The sequence below is a fragment of the Tursiops truncatus genome, chromosome X (assembly GCF_011762595.2).
Source record: "Tursiops truncatus isolate mTurTru1 chromosome X, mTurTru1.mat.Y, whole genome shotgun sequence".
Taxonomy (NCBI): Eukaryota; Metazoa; Chordata; class Mammalia; order Artiodactyla; family Delphinidae; genus Tursiops; species Tursiops truncatus.
In genome coordinates this window covers 28,335,628-28,352,787 of record NC_047055.1, presented here as the reverse complement: position 1 = coordinate 28,352,787, position 17,160 = coordinate 28,335,628, and the positions used below count along the sequence as shown (strand labels likewise).

The following is a 17,160-nucleotide window of genomic DNA, read 5'->3' as shown; positions in this document are numbered from 1 at the left end:
TAATCTCTCTGTGGCATGGGACACTGCCAGCCATTCTCCTCCTTGAAAATACCCCTTCCATTATGCCAGTACTCTCTCCCAGTTGAGGACCATTCTCTTTCAATCACCTTCGATGGCTCTTCCTCTTTACCTGCCTCTTGGGCTACTGGTTTCTAAAAGCTGAGTAAACATAAAGCAGTGACTTATAAAGTAAAGGCAAACTGATGTCACATTAGAGAAGACGGCAGGATGGAAATGAAGCAGCAGCTCAAGGATGTTGTCCAGACATTTTGGTTCTTACGGAACAAGACTGGTGAACAATGATTTGGTCTTCTAGGTGAGCAAAATATAGGCATAGTGCTAGTGAAGGTAGTAACAAATATCATTCATCCACTTTCAAAATTCCCAAAAGGTTAATTAAGTATCAAAAGCTTAATTTCTCAAAACTAACAGCTATTTTGTAAAGTTAATAAACACTTAGCTTCGTACTTGAGTGATGTTGATGTTTATTGATATCGACGCAAAACAAACTAAGATTAAAAGTTGCTATTTAACAGGAACAAATATTGGTGCAGTTTCCTTCCTGGAGACGGTAGGCACTCAGCTCCAGACCTAAGATAAAACAAAGACTGGATTGTCAAGCACCAACTAAGGGTTAAGCTTTAGTAATATAAAAATTGCTAAAGGCAAAAGGAGATGTTAAAAAAGTTTTTTTTATGCTAAGCTCACGTAAGCAAACAAAAAACTAAAACTAATCCTAAAACTTTAGGACATAGGATATAGACAAGACATGACTATTTAAATTTTTGCAGAAGCGAAAATCTGTTATATCCTTCACTGTACTTGTATTACAATTACATGCTTGTTGCTTCTACACTACACAAAGTCAACAGTTATCAACAACAATGACTATAACTAGATCTGAACAAGACTTCAAAGTGACTCTGCTCCACTGAAATTAAGAAAATTCAATCCAGGATTAACAAAACCTTTTGATTTTAGAGCCAGTTCCCGTATCTTCTTCTCGTGTCATACCTAATTAAGTCCTCTCTTGACGTCTCCTGCCTGCAAACTGCAATGTATGTCCTCTCCCTCAGCTTTGTCTGACACTTTAAAATTAATTTGTATGAACTGCATAAAAAATGAAATTGTACTTCCAATCTGAACCTGCAATCGGGCTCCTGCTTTGACGCAAAACATACTCCTCTGCAGTGTACCCCACCAGCACAGCGACCCCCTTTCTCTCTCTCTATTCCTTTGCCCTGAAGGCACTTCTGGATTGCTTAATTCGTGCTCTTTGGCTGCCTAGACAGTCAGGACACCTAAGGCCATTTGGACCTATCACTCCTCGCTTCCTTCTTTTCTATGGCTAATACCACTTTCCTGCTTTTTTTCTATGGTTGAATCTCCAGACTTGGTGCTGTCATCATGGGGACAGAGTCGATTTCGGCTTCGAGCTCCTGGTTGGTAAAGCTGCATTGCTGGGCGATCCTAAAGTAAAATGAAATGTTAATGTTACAACACTGCTACTAAGCATTTACAGGGGATTTTCAGAGTCATAAGTTATATATTGACATATACCAAAAAGAACCCACACAAGACCAAAATGTGAGGGCACAGTACGTGACAGTAAGTGCCGATGGTTAATTTGCTTCAAACTGCCCGCTTCCTTTCCCCTATCTACAAAGAAAAACAACCGTTTCACTTTTTAAGCAACAGTTAAAAATACGTATTATTTTATATGCCTAGAGTAAATTTTTGATAAGTCTACTGCCTAATTTTCTCAACCATCTCAAGATGAACTGAATCAGCTTGAATAGTTTTTCCTTAGAAACCATGGCCACTGGCTCTCTTCCCCATCAGTAAATTCACTTTAAAATGCACCACCACCTGAGAAAATTTTAGGAGTAAAAACAAAAATAATAAAGAATGCAAAGTCTTAAATGAAGACCTCCCTGAAGTTATGAGCTCAGACCCTTGTAACTTAGCACAAATATGACTGTCTCTTAATTCAGGTTTAACAAGGTAATAGCCTAGTTTGAGACTCTCTAGGTGGCACTTTAGATCTCAGGTTCCTAAATAATCCTCAATAAAGTCACCAGGTACCCCTCAGTTCAAGTAATGTGTTTGGTTATGACAGTATGACCCTGGAAAACTTACATGTATAGGCCTTTTTTCAAATTCAATAAAACAAGACATGAGCCTTCCTTGCCCTTTCTCTCTGACATATGAAAGTTAGGCTTAAAGCATTATTCCCAAGTGAATAATTCCAGCAAAATATTTCACTATTTTAACAAGATGAAACGTTAAAACAAATGAGACTGCTGCGTAGCATTTAAAGAAACAGATGATGGGGCTCCTACTGTGCAAAGATGGGACAATTTAAACATCCATCAACAAGGACAATAACTGATAGTAACAAGTTGGAGTACACCAAATATTTCTAAATCCACAAGTTCTTAAAGACTAAACGGAACAAAACTCATGGATAGCCCCTACAAGTTGCTGGGACACCAACTCATTACTCTGAATACTGTAAATAAAGGGAAAGGATCAAATGCTTTTCTTGCCTTTCCTCCACCTTATGAAATAACGCATCTAAACAAAATTATCAGGAGAAAAGCTGATAAAAATTTTTATAATATATGGATCAGGCTTATAATACCTGAACTAATTGATCAGTTGTTTTTCCAACTTTTTATCTTAAAAAATTTTTAATCTATAGAAATGTTGCCAAACTTGTACAACAAATACCTCATACCTTTCTCCTAGATTCACGATGGTTAACATTTTGTCACATGTGCCTTTTCCGACTCTAGTGTGTGCAGGCATACACGTATATAGACACATTATATTTTTGCAGAACCATTTGAGAGTAAGTGCAGACATCATGACCCTTCATTGCTAAATATTTCAGCCTGTGTATCTTAAGAGCAAGGACATCCTATCACATAACCATAATACGATTACTATCGGTCAATCTTAACGTCACAATAAAAGGATACCCAGACATTGTATGCTTCCTGATATGATGCAGTAGGAACTGCACAACACCACCTATCAAGTATTCTTGCCAACAATTGAGTCTGAATATATTCAGGCCTCTAGATGAGGGGCCACCTGTTTTTGTGAATAAAGTTTGATTGGCACACAGCCAGGCTTATTCTTTTACATGTTGTCTATGCCTACTTTCCTACAAAGCTTACCGGTTGTGACAGAGACCACATGGCCCACAAAGCCTGAAATATTTACCATCTGGCCCTTGACAGAAAAAATTTGCTGACACTGCTCTAGATATGACTACTGGTTTTCAAGGAAACACAGAAGGTAGAGGAACATGTTAAATGATACCACAGGGATGTAATTAGCCAATCTGGACTGTTAGAAGCTCTACAGGGCAAACTGGATTCTGCAACAAATAAATGGTAGGAAAGCAAGAGGAGGAGGAATTGTCTAGATTAAGAGACACTTAAGGGAACATTTCAAGCAAATACAGTTTGTGGACCTTGTTTAGAGCCTATAAAAAAGATGTTAATGAGACAATTGGGAAAATCTGAACACTGAGTAGGTAGGATGCTAAGGAGTTATTGTCAGTTTTTTTTTTTTTTTCTGGTGTGAAAATGATATTAGGGTTATTTTATTAAGAAAAAGAGTCTTGGGCTTCCCTGGTGGTGCAGTGGTTGAGAGTCCGCCTGCCGATGCAGGGGACACGGGTTCGTGCCCCAGTTCGGGAAGATCCCACATGCCGCGGAGTGGCTGGGCCCGTGAGCCATGGCCGCTGGGCCTGCACGTCCGGAGCCTGCACTCCGCAACAGGAGAGGCCACAACAGTGAGAGGCCCGTGTACCAGAAAAAAAAAACAAAAAAAAAAAAAGAAAAAGAAAAAAAGCCTTTGGGACTTCCCTGGCAGTCCAGTGGTTAAAACTCTGCATTTCCACTGCAGGGGGTATGGGTTCGATCTCTGGCTGGGGAACTAAGATCCTGCATGCCACCTCGGGGCGTGGCCAAAAAAAAAAGTCTTTACTCTTAATATTGACGTATTTAAAGAAGAGATTATCTGTCTAGGATTTGCTTGAAAATAATCCAGTAGGAGTAAGATAGGCTAGAGTAGAAAGAAGATTGGCCATGAGGTGATAATTGCTGAAGCTGGGTGATGGGTACATCACATTATTCCTCTGTTCTCTCTACTTTTGTGTGTGTTTGAAATACATACACAAACTTATTAACAATAAGTTAATAAAAGGACCCCACCAAGACTGAAAAAAAGGTGCAGATAGTTAAAGTTCCCCTAAAATTCTATAATGAACAACGAGCTAGCCCTTTCCTTTATACTTGCAGGAAAAGAAAAAGAAATCCTCATGAAAATAAGTTTAACGAAAAGCAGCACCTTGTTTCTTATGCGATCTCTCTTAACCACTTCTTCTTTCTTTTCAGTTTTTTCTGAGCTGCCTACTGGTTCTGTACTTTCAGGCTTCTTTCCTTTATCCCGAAGGGCTTCTTTCTCTTTTTTCATTTCTTCTTCCTTTCTTTTAAAAGCCTTCTCTTTCTCGTAGCGCTCCTTCTGCCTGCGGCGCTCTTCCTCCTGCCGCTTCAGCCTCTCTCTTTCCCGCAGGGCGCGCTCTTGGTCTCGTTCATAATCCCGCTCCCTCTCCCTGTATTCTCTGCCACTCTCATCTTCAGGTCTGCGTGAGAAACAAATCTGAGTATGCACCCTCAAAGTTCTTCTAATCACAAATGCAGGAACATTCTGATCCTGACTTGGCCACTACAATGAGGTTGAACTTTTGGAGCAGCATTAAAAAAAAACTACTAGTATTTTGAAAAACAATTAAAAAAAAACCCCAAAGTCATTCACCCAGATTAAGATACTAAAATATTTGAAACCTGTCCTCCTCATCCCCCTACACCTCGTAAAACCAAGTATCTTGATTCAGGTACAAGTCCAGAAAGTAGCAGTAAAACTAGCACCTAGAAACATACCAAAAACAAATGTACCAAAGAGCCCTCAACTACCGACCTCTTAGGCTTTTCATCTTTAAATTCACCATCAGAACGTTTGGGCAATGGACAACTCTGCCCACTGGCTCTTTCATCACTCAGATTCTCTTTGTCCAATTTCTTGACCTTTTCTCTTTTGTCCACTTCTTTTTCATCGCCTTTTTCTGGCTTCTTGAGCAGCTTTAAAGAGAACAAATTTAAGTTTATTTTGAAGGGTGGGACATTGTCTTCTGATTCTACCAAAGAAAATAATATACTAAATATTTTCAATTTAGGCTATAGAAGGCCCCCGTCTCTGCAGGTACTCATAAACTTTCAGGTGAACAACTAGTGCATGAGAGCAGTAATTTGCTAAAAGGACGCTATTAATGTGAAAGTGTTATCCACTCAAATGAAGTGGTTTAATCACTTTGTGGCAATAGGATCAAGACTCCTTTGGCTTAAATGGGTCAACCTTTAAGTAGACCAATGTACACTTTCAAGTATGCCTTCTGTAGCCCAGCATGTTGGCATAACTTGATAGGAAAATATGGTATGAATTTAAAATGCTAAGCAGATCATTACTGCTGGACTATTTTTACGTAGTAATTATAATGACAAATACCTTGGTCACCAAAGGAGAGATCCATTGCAGGAATAATTTTGCCTTGAGTCTGAGAGTAGTTACATACTTATGATGGTACAATCATATTATCATTAGAGATGAAAAGCAAAAATTATTTGGCATTTGATTTAAAAATCCAAATACCTCATACAATGGAACTGTGAAGTTCCATCTGTACTGAATAGGAATTCTGCTCAATGTCATATATATGACAGAATGCAATTCTAAACTAAAAGTGGTTTATAAAGTCCAAATTGCTAACAAAAATTTCTTTCTCATGCCACTGCTATAAATCTCTCTAGAATACCCCCAAGTGTTGGATATTCAGAGAGATTTTTAGTCAAAATAGAAGAATTTCAAGTCTCAGAGTGAAGGCATCATAGAAAGTTTCATCTCAGGGTGAAGGCATCATACAAGCCACCAAGCAAGAGGCAAAGCACCACAAGACTTAAGCATGAAGTGTTTCAGCACACAGACAGCCACTGCAAATGGTGAGTCCAAACTGGACACTAAGAAGGCACCAGTGTAAAGTGAGGATACCATGTGCAGGTTTCACTGGAAGTGTTCTTATTTCTCTAATGAACATCTTTGTTAGAAGCCAAGATGTTCATTACTCTAATAAGAACATTAACGGATATCTCTAGCATGGCTGGCTCTACCTTCTGCCTTGCTGACAGAAATAGCAAGTCAAGTCACTTGTGGCATGGCGGACAGAGAAATCGCTAGAAGGAATTAAGATGGGAACCTCCCCACCCTGCCGCCAAGCCCCTTATCACCAATAATGAGTCCTGGAGAGCCTAGGGGAACCCTAGCCACGTGAACGGCTGAATTTTGAGGAGGTAAAAGGAGACCCTGCCATCACCTCGGTGAGATTTTCTCTGACTTTCTCTGAAGTACTATGTACAAGTACTTCCCCAGGAAGTTCGCTGAAGTAAGGGCTGCCAAGCCATGCCCTCAGAAGGGAAGTAGCAAGGCTGGGATCTTTCTATAGGTTTTCCTCTTCCTACATGCAATATATTAATCAGAATCTGCTGCTCACAGATTCCCAGGTAGATGCAAGAAGGTAACGTGGGGAATCCTGTGAGAGGGGAAAGGACATAATGCAGGGGGTATATCCCTAGTACTCCCACAAGGCAGCCAGTTATGAGAGGCATATAAAAAGAAGAGAAGGGAAAGAGCTCTTTAGGCATGGTTGTCCTCTAGCTGTATATTGTTGAAGCTCCTGGGTACACAGCAGAGCATCAGCAAGTCATCTGAGCTTCCTTCTAAGGTAGGAATTTAAAATGGCTCAGCTTTTAAGAAGACTTAGGTCAGTCTGAAGGGGTTTTCTACAGGTAACACTACCACCACCACCAAAAGGACTTATTAACTAAGACCTGTGTGTGTGACATGATACTAGGTGCTCTGTATCATGTACTTGGTCCTTACATTTTTCTGATTCACAGCTTGTAACAGAAACCTGTGTACCTGAGGACAGTGGAAAACAAACAGATGAGGCAACTTCATGTATCAAAAATGAAGGAAAAGCTGAATAAAACCCGTAATTCATGCCAGCCAGCCCTAAGCCCTTATTTATGAAGAATTGAGAAAATAATAATCCAAAATTGAACATTTTCAATGATTAAAAATAACACAGATCTGCACTGAATACCATGTAAACTACTTAATCTTTAAAATTATCTTAAATTAAAAGAATAATACTATTACTATTATAGGAAAGGCTTCTGTTGATTCACTCCCCCCCCAAAAAAGACAAAAACAAAACCAAAAAAACTGTTTACACCAACACAAGATGCATGCATATTTGAAGAAGTAGATACAGTACATGCAAATTTCAGCAACATGCAGTCAGTTTAAGTTATTTTCATACCTTAATCTTTGGTTCATCCTTTAATTTGTCCCTTTCTGGAACTCTGTCTATCTTCTTTAGCTTTTCTATATCTTTCCTTTTTCGTTTCTCTTCTTCTTTCCACTTCCTCCTCTCTTCTTCTCTTTGTCTTTTTCTTTCTATTTCTCGCCTCCTTCTTTCTTCTCTCTTTTCTTCTCTCATCCTCTAGAAAGAAACATCAACACAAACCTTCAAACAAGATAACTGCCACCAAAAACTTAGTCTTGAAGGTACGGTGGGCACCCACTTAACTATATCATCTTTCCTTCCCATTTTCTATCTCCCTAACCCCCTCACCACCCCATTCAAAATATGAGAGAGAATAAAGACCAGGGCCTGCTAATATCAGAGTCTCCCAATGCTGCCTTACTACATTATCCAGAGGCTTTCAGGAAATCAAGAGAGTGTCTCTGGAGCAAGCTAAGGACTCCCTGGTTTTGCAGAGTGAATCTTTGGTCCAACAACCAGAGTGAAGAAGAAGGCCAGAGAGTGAGGCCAATGAGCCAACTCTTTAAAGAATAATGGTAGAAGAAGCAGCTATCTCTCCTATAGGATCCCAATGCTCTTATATTCACAGAATGCAAACCAATGAAATAGAAGTATTGAGAGAACTATAAAAACAAAAGGTTTACCTGCTTGTTTTTCAGGAAGCTCAAAAGTGGGGTTGTCTTTTTAGCTACATAAATGTAAACAGATTATTAATAATACTTAATCAACCCCTAGAAAGGATTCTGTTTTCTGACATTCCCTGCCAACCACCCAAGGTGGGAAAACTACACCCCTTAAACAGTAAGTTCACAACTATATTATTGGAAAGAAGTTTTACAGTATTCTATTTCGATTCTGAAGGTTTAAAATAATTTTTTAAAAGTTAAGAAATTCAAATTAAAACAATAAAACAATTATTAAAAAGAGCAATTCCCGGTCAGTGAGAATAAAGTGCAAAGGACATTCTCTTGTTTTACAGATGGGAGTATAAATTTGCTCAACCAGGAAGAAACTGGGGTAAGGGGCTAAAAATATCTAATACTTTTGACCCCATAATTCCACTTCTGGGAATTTATTCTATGGAAAGTATCGGAGATGGGCTTATATTATGCATCCATTAATAAAAACCAAGTTTTAGAAGAATATTTAACTCATTCTTCAATATTCTGAACAATGCTATCTAACCTTGTAGCTAGCTTTTTGCAAAACATACTTCCTTCCTAGGATAAATTCCTAGGAGTGGAAATCCTGGGTCAGAGGCTGTGCTTATGTTTAGAGCTGATATAGTAGTGACAACTTACTACTAAAACCAATATCCAAGCTAGAATTTCTCAAGTGGTTTTCAATTTTGCAGTAACTAACTTCATTTTTTGACATTTTCAGGTCAAAATTTTTTTTAGGAATATGAGCTTATTACTAGAAAACACCAATTGATCTTCAAAGGCTTACCAACATCTTAAGGTCCTATATGAGTCTTCAAACTTTTTATACTTCTGTTACATTTGTGTGGCACTAAATAAGTCAGAATTTTTCCCATCTTATCAATGCATTCTCATAATCCTGTGAGGCAGGTATTATCTGCACTTTATAGTAGAACAAACAGAGTCTTAAAGAAGTTAGTGCCTTTCCCATGGTCAAACAGCTAGCAAGTGACAGAAGTGGGAGTCTGACAGGTCTTCTGATGAAAAAGCTGTTGCCCTTAATTCCTTTTGCCCACTTACCTATTAATTCTCTATTTTTTGCTTCTATTTCCTCTAGCAGTGTCTCTGGAGTAGATGTCATTTTCTCATTATCTGCAGCATAACTTTCCAAAAATTTTCTATATTCTGGATCTAAATAATTGTTTAAGTAAATAGAAAACATAGCAGACTTTAAACAAAATAGGAAATATTATCTATGGGAGAACTGCAAGCCATAGTTATGGGACCTTCAGAGACTATCATTTATAGCATGTAAGCAGTTTCTGCATCAGTACACCTCACTTTAATTAAACTCAGCATATGAAAATCAGGTGTTCTAAACAGATAAATGAGGGCAGATGTCCTAGATGTGGCACTAGAGGTGATAGTAACTTCTGGAATTCTTTCCTAGATGCCTCTGACATCAGAAAGGGTAACACATCTGAGTCATTATGTTGTATCTGGAGCATGCACTGTGGAGCATGTCACTTGATCTAGTCTTCACGGTCTGAATCTATGATATAATCAATAAGCAGCTGTGTGTTGAGTCTTTTCTGTGTTTTCCTTATAAAATACCCATTATAGTAATAAATAATGGAAACCAAACTAGTTGATTCTAAAATGCCCATCTGATATAAAATATTGCAGCTAAGTCCTTAGCCAACACAACCACATTACAGAGATCTCAAAATCTGGATCCAGTTTACTGTAAATGGCAATTATTTCAGTTTTTTAGTTCTAGTATTTCAGTTCAATGGAATTACTATGTGTGCAGTTAACTGCATATTCAAAGCCTAGAAAACAGGACTGGCCACTACAGATACTTTATATTAAGTTACTCAAGTATAGAAAATTTTCCATCACAGCTCTCAATGATAACGCTTCCTCTTTATAAAAATGGAAACCAAAAGTCAAATAAATAATCATAAAAATGGTAAGAGGCCTCAAGGAGTTGTAATTTGAAACATCTGATTTTTTCCCATTGTCTTCTAATATACCTAAGGTGATTTACTACTCAACAGTCAAAATATATTGCTTAATGGTGAAGGGATGAAAAGCCATTAGCCAAAGAGAGTGAAAACTAGAGGAAACCCACCTCCATTCTAACAAGCAAAGCTTTCATCAGTGAATTACATCTCTCATGAACTTTATTTCCTATGTTTTCTTAATTTAAAAGATTGGAGTCCACTTAATTCCCACAAAGGTAATATTTTTAAAAAACCCATGGCCCTACTATATATACAACACAGGGAACTCTACTCAATATTCTGTAATAACCCATATGGGAAAAGAACCTGAAAAAGAATAAATATATGTATATGTATAACAGAATCACTTTGCTGTACACCTGAAACTAACACAACATTGTAAATCAACTATATTCCAATATAAAATAAAAATTAAATTAAAAAAAACATGGCATTAGCATTACATAACTAGAGCTATACTGTACCATCATCGATAGTCCCAACTTTAGTATCTCTTTTCTTAGTCTTCTTTTTTGCAGCTTTTTGAAAAGGTGCAAATTCTACTATGGCAGGATATTCCTGACCTGTTTAGAAAAAATAGCATACTTGTTGTAAGAAAGAAAAGGTCAAAAGTGGATACAAGAGACTCAACCCACCACTCTCTAGGCTTCCTTTGATGACAGTGGTCTGAATAGGTCTCCCAACAGGCATAAATCACATTGGCACAACTAAAATCAACATGTTGCCAAAGGAGCTCCCAGTTCATACTGATAACTTAGTGAAAAGATATGGGAGGGAATTAAAATACTCACTTAAATTCAACTTCTAAGTGTGATATTGTGATATGTGGGGGGAAAAAAATCTACAAACTAATTTTCATTTAAAAAATACATCAGAGGGAATTCCCTGCCAGTCCAGTGGTTAGTACTCGGCACTTTCATTGCAGGGGCCTAGGTTCAATCCCTAGTGGGGGAACTAAGATCCTGCAAGCCATGCAGCATGGCCAAAACAAACAAACGAACAAACAAAAAAACCAGATCACAATACTGATTATACAGGGGTATAAATATGTCAAAAGTCACCAAATGCACACATAAAATGGATGCATTTTAATATGTAAATTATACCTTAATAAAATTGATTTTTTATAAGTGCAAAAATATACATCAGAAATCTCTAGAACAGGTAAAGCTACAGAGATAGAAAGTAGGTTAGTGCTTGTCTAGAGATAAGGAGTAACAGCTAATGGGTATGAGGTTTCTCTTTAGAGAAATGTGTTCTAAAATTAGATTGTGGCGACAGCTGCACAACTCTGTGAATATACTAAAAAACACTGAACAGTACACTTTAAAAGGGTGAATTTTATGGCATATGCATTATATCTCAGTAAAGCTGTTATTAAAAAATACACCAGGAGACACCAAAGCACAGGCAACAAAAGTGAAAAATAGATAAACTGTGCTACATCAAAATTAGGAACTTATGGGGCTTCCCTGGTGGCACAGTGGTTGGGAATCCGCCTGCCAATGCAGGGGACACGGGTTCGAGCCCTGGTCCGGGAATATCCCACATGCCGCGGAGCAACTAAGCCTGTGTGCCACAACTCCTGAGCCTGTGCTCTAGAGCCCGCGAGCCACAACTACTGAAGCCTGTGCGCCTAGAGCCCATGCTCCGCAACAAGAGAAGCCACCACAATGAGAAGCCCGCGCACCACAATGAAGAGCAGCTCCACTTGCCACAACTAGAGAAAGCCTGTGCCCAGCAACAAAGACTCAACGCAGCCAAAAATAAAAATAAATAAAATAAATAAATTAAAAAAAAATTAAGAACTTCTGTGCATCTAGGGACATAATCAACAGAGAGAAAAGGAAGCCTATAGAATTGGAGAAAATATTTGCAAATCATATATCTGATAAGGGGTCAATATACAGAATACGTAAAGAACTCCTACAACTCAACAAAAAAAACCCCAAATAATCTGATTAAAAAATGTTCAAAGGACTCGAATAGACATTTCTCCAGAGATGGTATACAAATGGCCAATAAGCAAATGAAAAGATGCTATGTGCTCAAGCATATGAAAAGATTAAACTATTACCTCACTAATCATTAGGGAAATGCCAATCAAAACCACAATGAAATACCATCTTATACCTGTCAGAATGATTACTATTAAAGGGGAAAAAAACCCCAGAAAATAGCAAATGTTGGCAAGGACATGGAGAAATTAGAACCTTCATGCATTGCTGGTGGGAATATAAAATGGTGCAGCCACTATGGAAAACGGTATGGTGGTTCCTCAAAAAAATTAAAAATAGAATTACCATATGACCCCGCAATTCCACTTTTGGGTATGTATTCAAAAGAAGTGAAAGCAGAGACTTGAACAGATGCTTGTACATTCATAGCAGCATTATTCACAATAGCCAAATGTCCCTCAACAGATGAATGGATAAAGAAAATGAAGTATATACATACAATGGAAAAGGAGATTCTGACACATGCTACAACATGGATTAACCTTAAGGACATTATGCTAAGTGAAATAAGCTAGTCACTAGAAGTCAAATACTATGATTCCACTTATATGAGGTACCTAGAATGGTCAACTTCATAGACAGAAGGGTGGTTCATGGAGGTAGAATGTAGTTGCAAGAGGCTGGGAGAGGGAGAAATGGGGAGTTGTTTAACAGGTAGAGTTTCAACCTTACAAGAAGAAGTTCTAGAGATTGGTTGCAGAACAACGTGAATGTACTCAACACTACTGAACTGCACATTTAAAAATGGTTAAGATGGTAAATTTTATTTGTGCATTTTACCACAATTTTTAATAATGCAAAAAACCAAAAAAAGTAACGAGGTAATGATACATACTATGACATGGATGAACCTTGAAAACATACTAAGTAAAAGAGGCAGTCACAAAAGGCCACATATTGTATGATTCAGTTCATATGAAATGTCCAGAATAAGGAAATCCATAGTTAGATCAGTGGTTGCCAGGGTCTAGCGGGAGAGGAGAATGGGAGATGACTGCTAATGAATACAGGATTCTTTTTGAAGTGATGTATACATTCTGGAATTACATAGTGGTAATGGTTACAAAACTTGTGAATATACTAAAAACCATTGAATTTTATGGTATGTGAGTTATATCTCAATTAAAAAAAAAAAACCCAAGTGACTACTGGAAAAATACACCAGATCCCTGCTATAGAATAATGTCATACAAGGTATAAAATTCCATCCTGGGCTTCCCTGGTGGCGCAGTGGTTGGGAGTCCGCCTGCCAATGCAGGGGACGCGGGTTCGTGCCCCGGTCTGGGAGGATCCCACATGCCAGGGAGCGGCTGGGCCCGTGAGCCATGGCCGCTGGGCCTGCGCGTCCGGAGCCTGTGCTCCGCAACGGGAGAGGCCATAGCAGTGAGAGGCCCGCGTACCGCAAAAAAAAAAATTCCATCCTTAGATCTTTGGCATGTAAACATAAGCCAGGATAAATTACTAGAATTGACCATTAGGCATCACAAAGCAGTCACACAGGAAACAAGGTTTTAGAAATCCTAGTGAATGCAGAATCATATTACCTTAATAACTGATACATTTGAGAAGGAACAGATAAACCAGACTGAAACAAAAGGAAATTGTGGAAGACAGGCTGAAAAAAACAGAAGTGAGGCCAAACTATGGAAGATGCTGACTACCAGACTAAGGAATTCGGACTTTTGTTCACAACTGCTATCTTAAGTCACTATTTTCAAAAAGATTAATTTCATGGCAATATAAGACTATTAAATTATACAGAAAGTGGAAAAAAATGGAAAATCCTATAAGGTTAGAGACTGGTTGTCTAAGCATTTGGTGATGAGGATATAAAGTGTGAAAGTATTACTAAGTCTAGATGAACAAGATATTAAAAAGCAGTAAATTGACAAAATCCATCACTTGTTTAAATGTAAGGGATAAAAAAGAGAGGAAAAAAGTTAAACACAACTCAGATTTCCAGGAAATCACTGCTATCTACTGGAATAAACTTGGAGTGGAGAAGTAGCCGGTTTGAGGGGATTAATAAAAGCTGGACAAACACAGTAGCAATCCTTCAACTTTTACTGGCATATTTCCTGACAAAGATTTCCTTTTTACCAACTTTGAACTAATACTGAAAAAACATAACCTAACAAAAAGACACATCATTCACCTATGATTGCAAAGTCAAAAGAAAAGTGGCAAATGGAAGTGTGGACATTCTCTGACTAAATGTTGCAAGCAGCAGATAATAAAATGAGAGTTAAGGCAGAAGTTTTTCTTCCCTATAAACTCCTGGATACAAAGTGGGAAATCATCAAGTTCAATGTTTTAATTATATACAACTTAGAATGTTAAACAGTACTCCAGCTGGCAACTATTGACATAAAGAATCTGACTTAAATAAGTGTTAGTCCTTGAAGCAAGATGAGAAGTAAATATTTAAAATTTGTCATACAAGTTTAAAGAGTCATTTATCAGTATCACTGTTGAAACTAGTAAATACTCAAAACAACAGATCATCTAATACCGGGCAAAAGAATAGTCACAGGAGGAGAAAACTGTGGCAATTTCATTCAGTTGATCAAACTACAGAAATAATAGGTTAATACAAATACCTGAGGACTGTAAAAAGTCATATTATCTATTTATAAGGCTGTCATAAGCTTATCAAATGTGTAAAACTCTTTAAATGTTGCTCATCTTATCACCCAGGATTTTAGAAACGCCATGAAGGCATCGAGAAAACACTGTGATACACACATTGTCTTAAACATACAAATGACAAAGAAACCACCCCCCTCAGTTAAAAGGACTTACCTTTATTGTCGAGGAACACATAACCATCGAAACGATCCCTGAACAAAATAATGTCCTCCTGGTTTTTAAAGTTGATGTATGCTCTGGCATACATATGAGGATACAGGCTGCAGGGAGGAAAGCAATTATGTCAATGTGCTTGCAGGTGTCTGACTGAACTACAAGTATGCATATGTTAAAAAGATAGGCTCAAAAATCAAATGGAAAACATTAGTAGGATTAAAAAGAATGGAAGAAACCTTTTTCATTTACCCCCTCCCTCTTTTATTTATTTATTTTACCTAGTATCATTAGAAAAAAACTCAAAATAATCATGCTCAGGCATAGGCTGAAGATGTTCCTGAAGCTGCTCCTTGGTCAAAGTGGGCGGTAATCTCCGTATTACCACCTTAAGAAATGAATAAGGAAAATAAAATTAGTACAAAGCAATTTTCTGTCAAACCTGAATCACTGTCCCTGAAGAAAGTTGGCCTTTAAAAGATGAGATCACTTATAAAAACCCAAGAGAATGTTCAGAAAGCTCAGAATGATTAGTCAAACATAATAGTAACGTAGTTAAAAAAAAACACCAACTCTCAAAAACGAGAACTGCCTGGAGCAAGGAAAATCTCAGGTTCTGTTTACCTGAAGCCCCACAGTTTACTAGGTCTTCGCCTCATTTTCTATCACCCATTTTCAGCAGTGGTAAGAAATTAGTAAACCAACCCTGGTCTTTTGTGGGTGCCATGAATTCTTGATTTATTAATATTTCCCTACCACATCCAACACATCCTAAAATAAAATCCTTACTCAATCAGCATAAAGAATTCAAAATTCTAAGGAAAACCACAAATTCCCTCATTGCTCCCCAAATAAGGATGCACCCGATCTGGCCCCCAGACCATAATATCCCCCACCCACCCACTCCCTCAACTAGCCTCTATTAATTTTCCTATCACAAACTACTCCCACCCTTGATGGCCTCTTCACTATTGCCCCTTCCCAACCATCCTCCACGGGTGGCGGAACGGTCCCGCCCTCTCCTGGGCCGACAGCCGGCCAGTCACCTTGCTCAACGCCTCTTTCTTCTCCTTGTTCCGATCCTGCTTATCTTCCGCTTTGATGCTGTCCCCCGAAGGCCCACAGACGCTGCCTGTGGCCCCCGGGGGAGTCAAGAGGGTTACTCGCTTCTCCTTAGGCCTATGCTCCTTCTCCTCCTTCATGGCCACGGTCTCGCTCCTCATCGCGGTGGCCCGGCCTAAACGCCACTACGCCGGCACCTAACGACTCCCGGCCCACTCCGAACAGAACTCCGCCCCCAACGGACGCCCCGCCTTCTAAGCGAAATCCTGCTTTCTTTTGGGCCCCGCCAGGATCTCGCGAGACTTCAGGACGCCTGGTCTTAGCTTCCCGCCCGCGGAATCCCCGCACCGCCCAATCCCCTTGCGACCCAGACTCCCTCGGGGCACGTCATTAGCAGCTCCGCCATCTTGGCTGGGACGAGTATTTCACGGACTGCAAATCCCGGCATGCAAAGCACTTACTCGGGCTTCCCTGGTGACGCAGTGGTTAAGAATCCACCTGCCAATACAGGGGACACGGGATCGAGCCCTGGTCTGGGAAGATCCCACATGCCACTGAGTAACTAAGCCCGTGTGCCACAACTACTGAGCCTGCGCTCTAGAGCCCACGAGCCAAAACTACTGAGCCCACGCGCCACAACTATTGAAGCCCGCGCACCTAGAGCCCGTGCTCCGCAACAGGAGAGGCCACCGCAATGAAAAGCCCGCGTATCGCAAGAAAGAGCAGCCCCCGCTCGCTGCTTCTGGCCGGGAGGTCTGGAGTCGTAGGTGTTTCAGGGTTCCTATTTGTAAGTAAATGGAATCCTTAATCTTGAAAGTGTAGTGTTTTTCAGATCTAAAGATACTTTCTGCGGGCTTTGTTTTCCTCAGATAAACCCGATGTTATCCAAAGTTTACCTCACTAGGGGAACGACTTGTATTTTCTATCATTGGTTGTGAAGTGTCCTTTCAGAGTCTTTAGAGGTTTTTTTCCTTATATTGATTAGGATTCAGACACTTAATAAACACGCACAGAACACTGACATTAAAGGATCATTATAACCAAAATGTATGAGATTTGTTTTCATCACCGTTTTTAAAAGTAAAAGGAACCTATCATGGTACTGATGCCCCGCAGGGAGGAGAAAATAAAATAAAACCCAACTTGCTTTAGAT

General features: G+C 39.1%; 1 protein-coding gene across 2 annotated transcripts; it reads right to left on the bottom strand.

Annotated features, from left to right (window-relative positions):
- Positions 1 to 468: 468 nt before the first annotated feature.
- Positions 469 to 16,238, bottom strand: UPF3B (UPF3B regulator of nonsense mediated mRNA decay). Of its 2 annotated transcripts, XM_019949550.3 has the most exons (11): positions 15,991 to 16,238; positions 15,226 to 15,332; positions 14,945 to 15,051; positions 10,589 to 10,687; positions 9,178 to 9,288; positions 8,101 to 8,144; positions 7,451 to 7,633; positions 7,009 to 7,047; positions 4,996 to 5,156; positions 4,366 to 4,660; positions 469 to 1,470 (listed from the first exon to the last, which is right to left on the bottom strand). In XM_019949550.3, exons 1-11 carry the CDS (start codon positions 16,165 to 16,167, stop codon positions 1,321 to 1,323), a joined length of 1,473 nt encoding a protein of 490 aa, XP_019805109.1. In that variant the 5' UTR covers positions 16,168 to 16,238; the 3' UTR covers positions 469 to 1,320. The 2 variants fall into 2 exon arrangements, with proteins under 2 accessions (XP_019805109.1, XP_019805111.1); XM_019949552.3 differs by lacking the exon at positions 7,009 to 7,047 and having other exon boundaries at positions 15,991 to 16,237.
- Between the last annotated feature and the right edge of the window lie 922 nt (positions 16,239 to 17,160).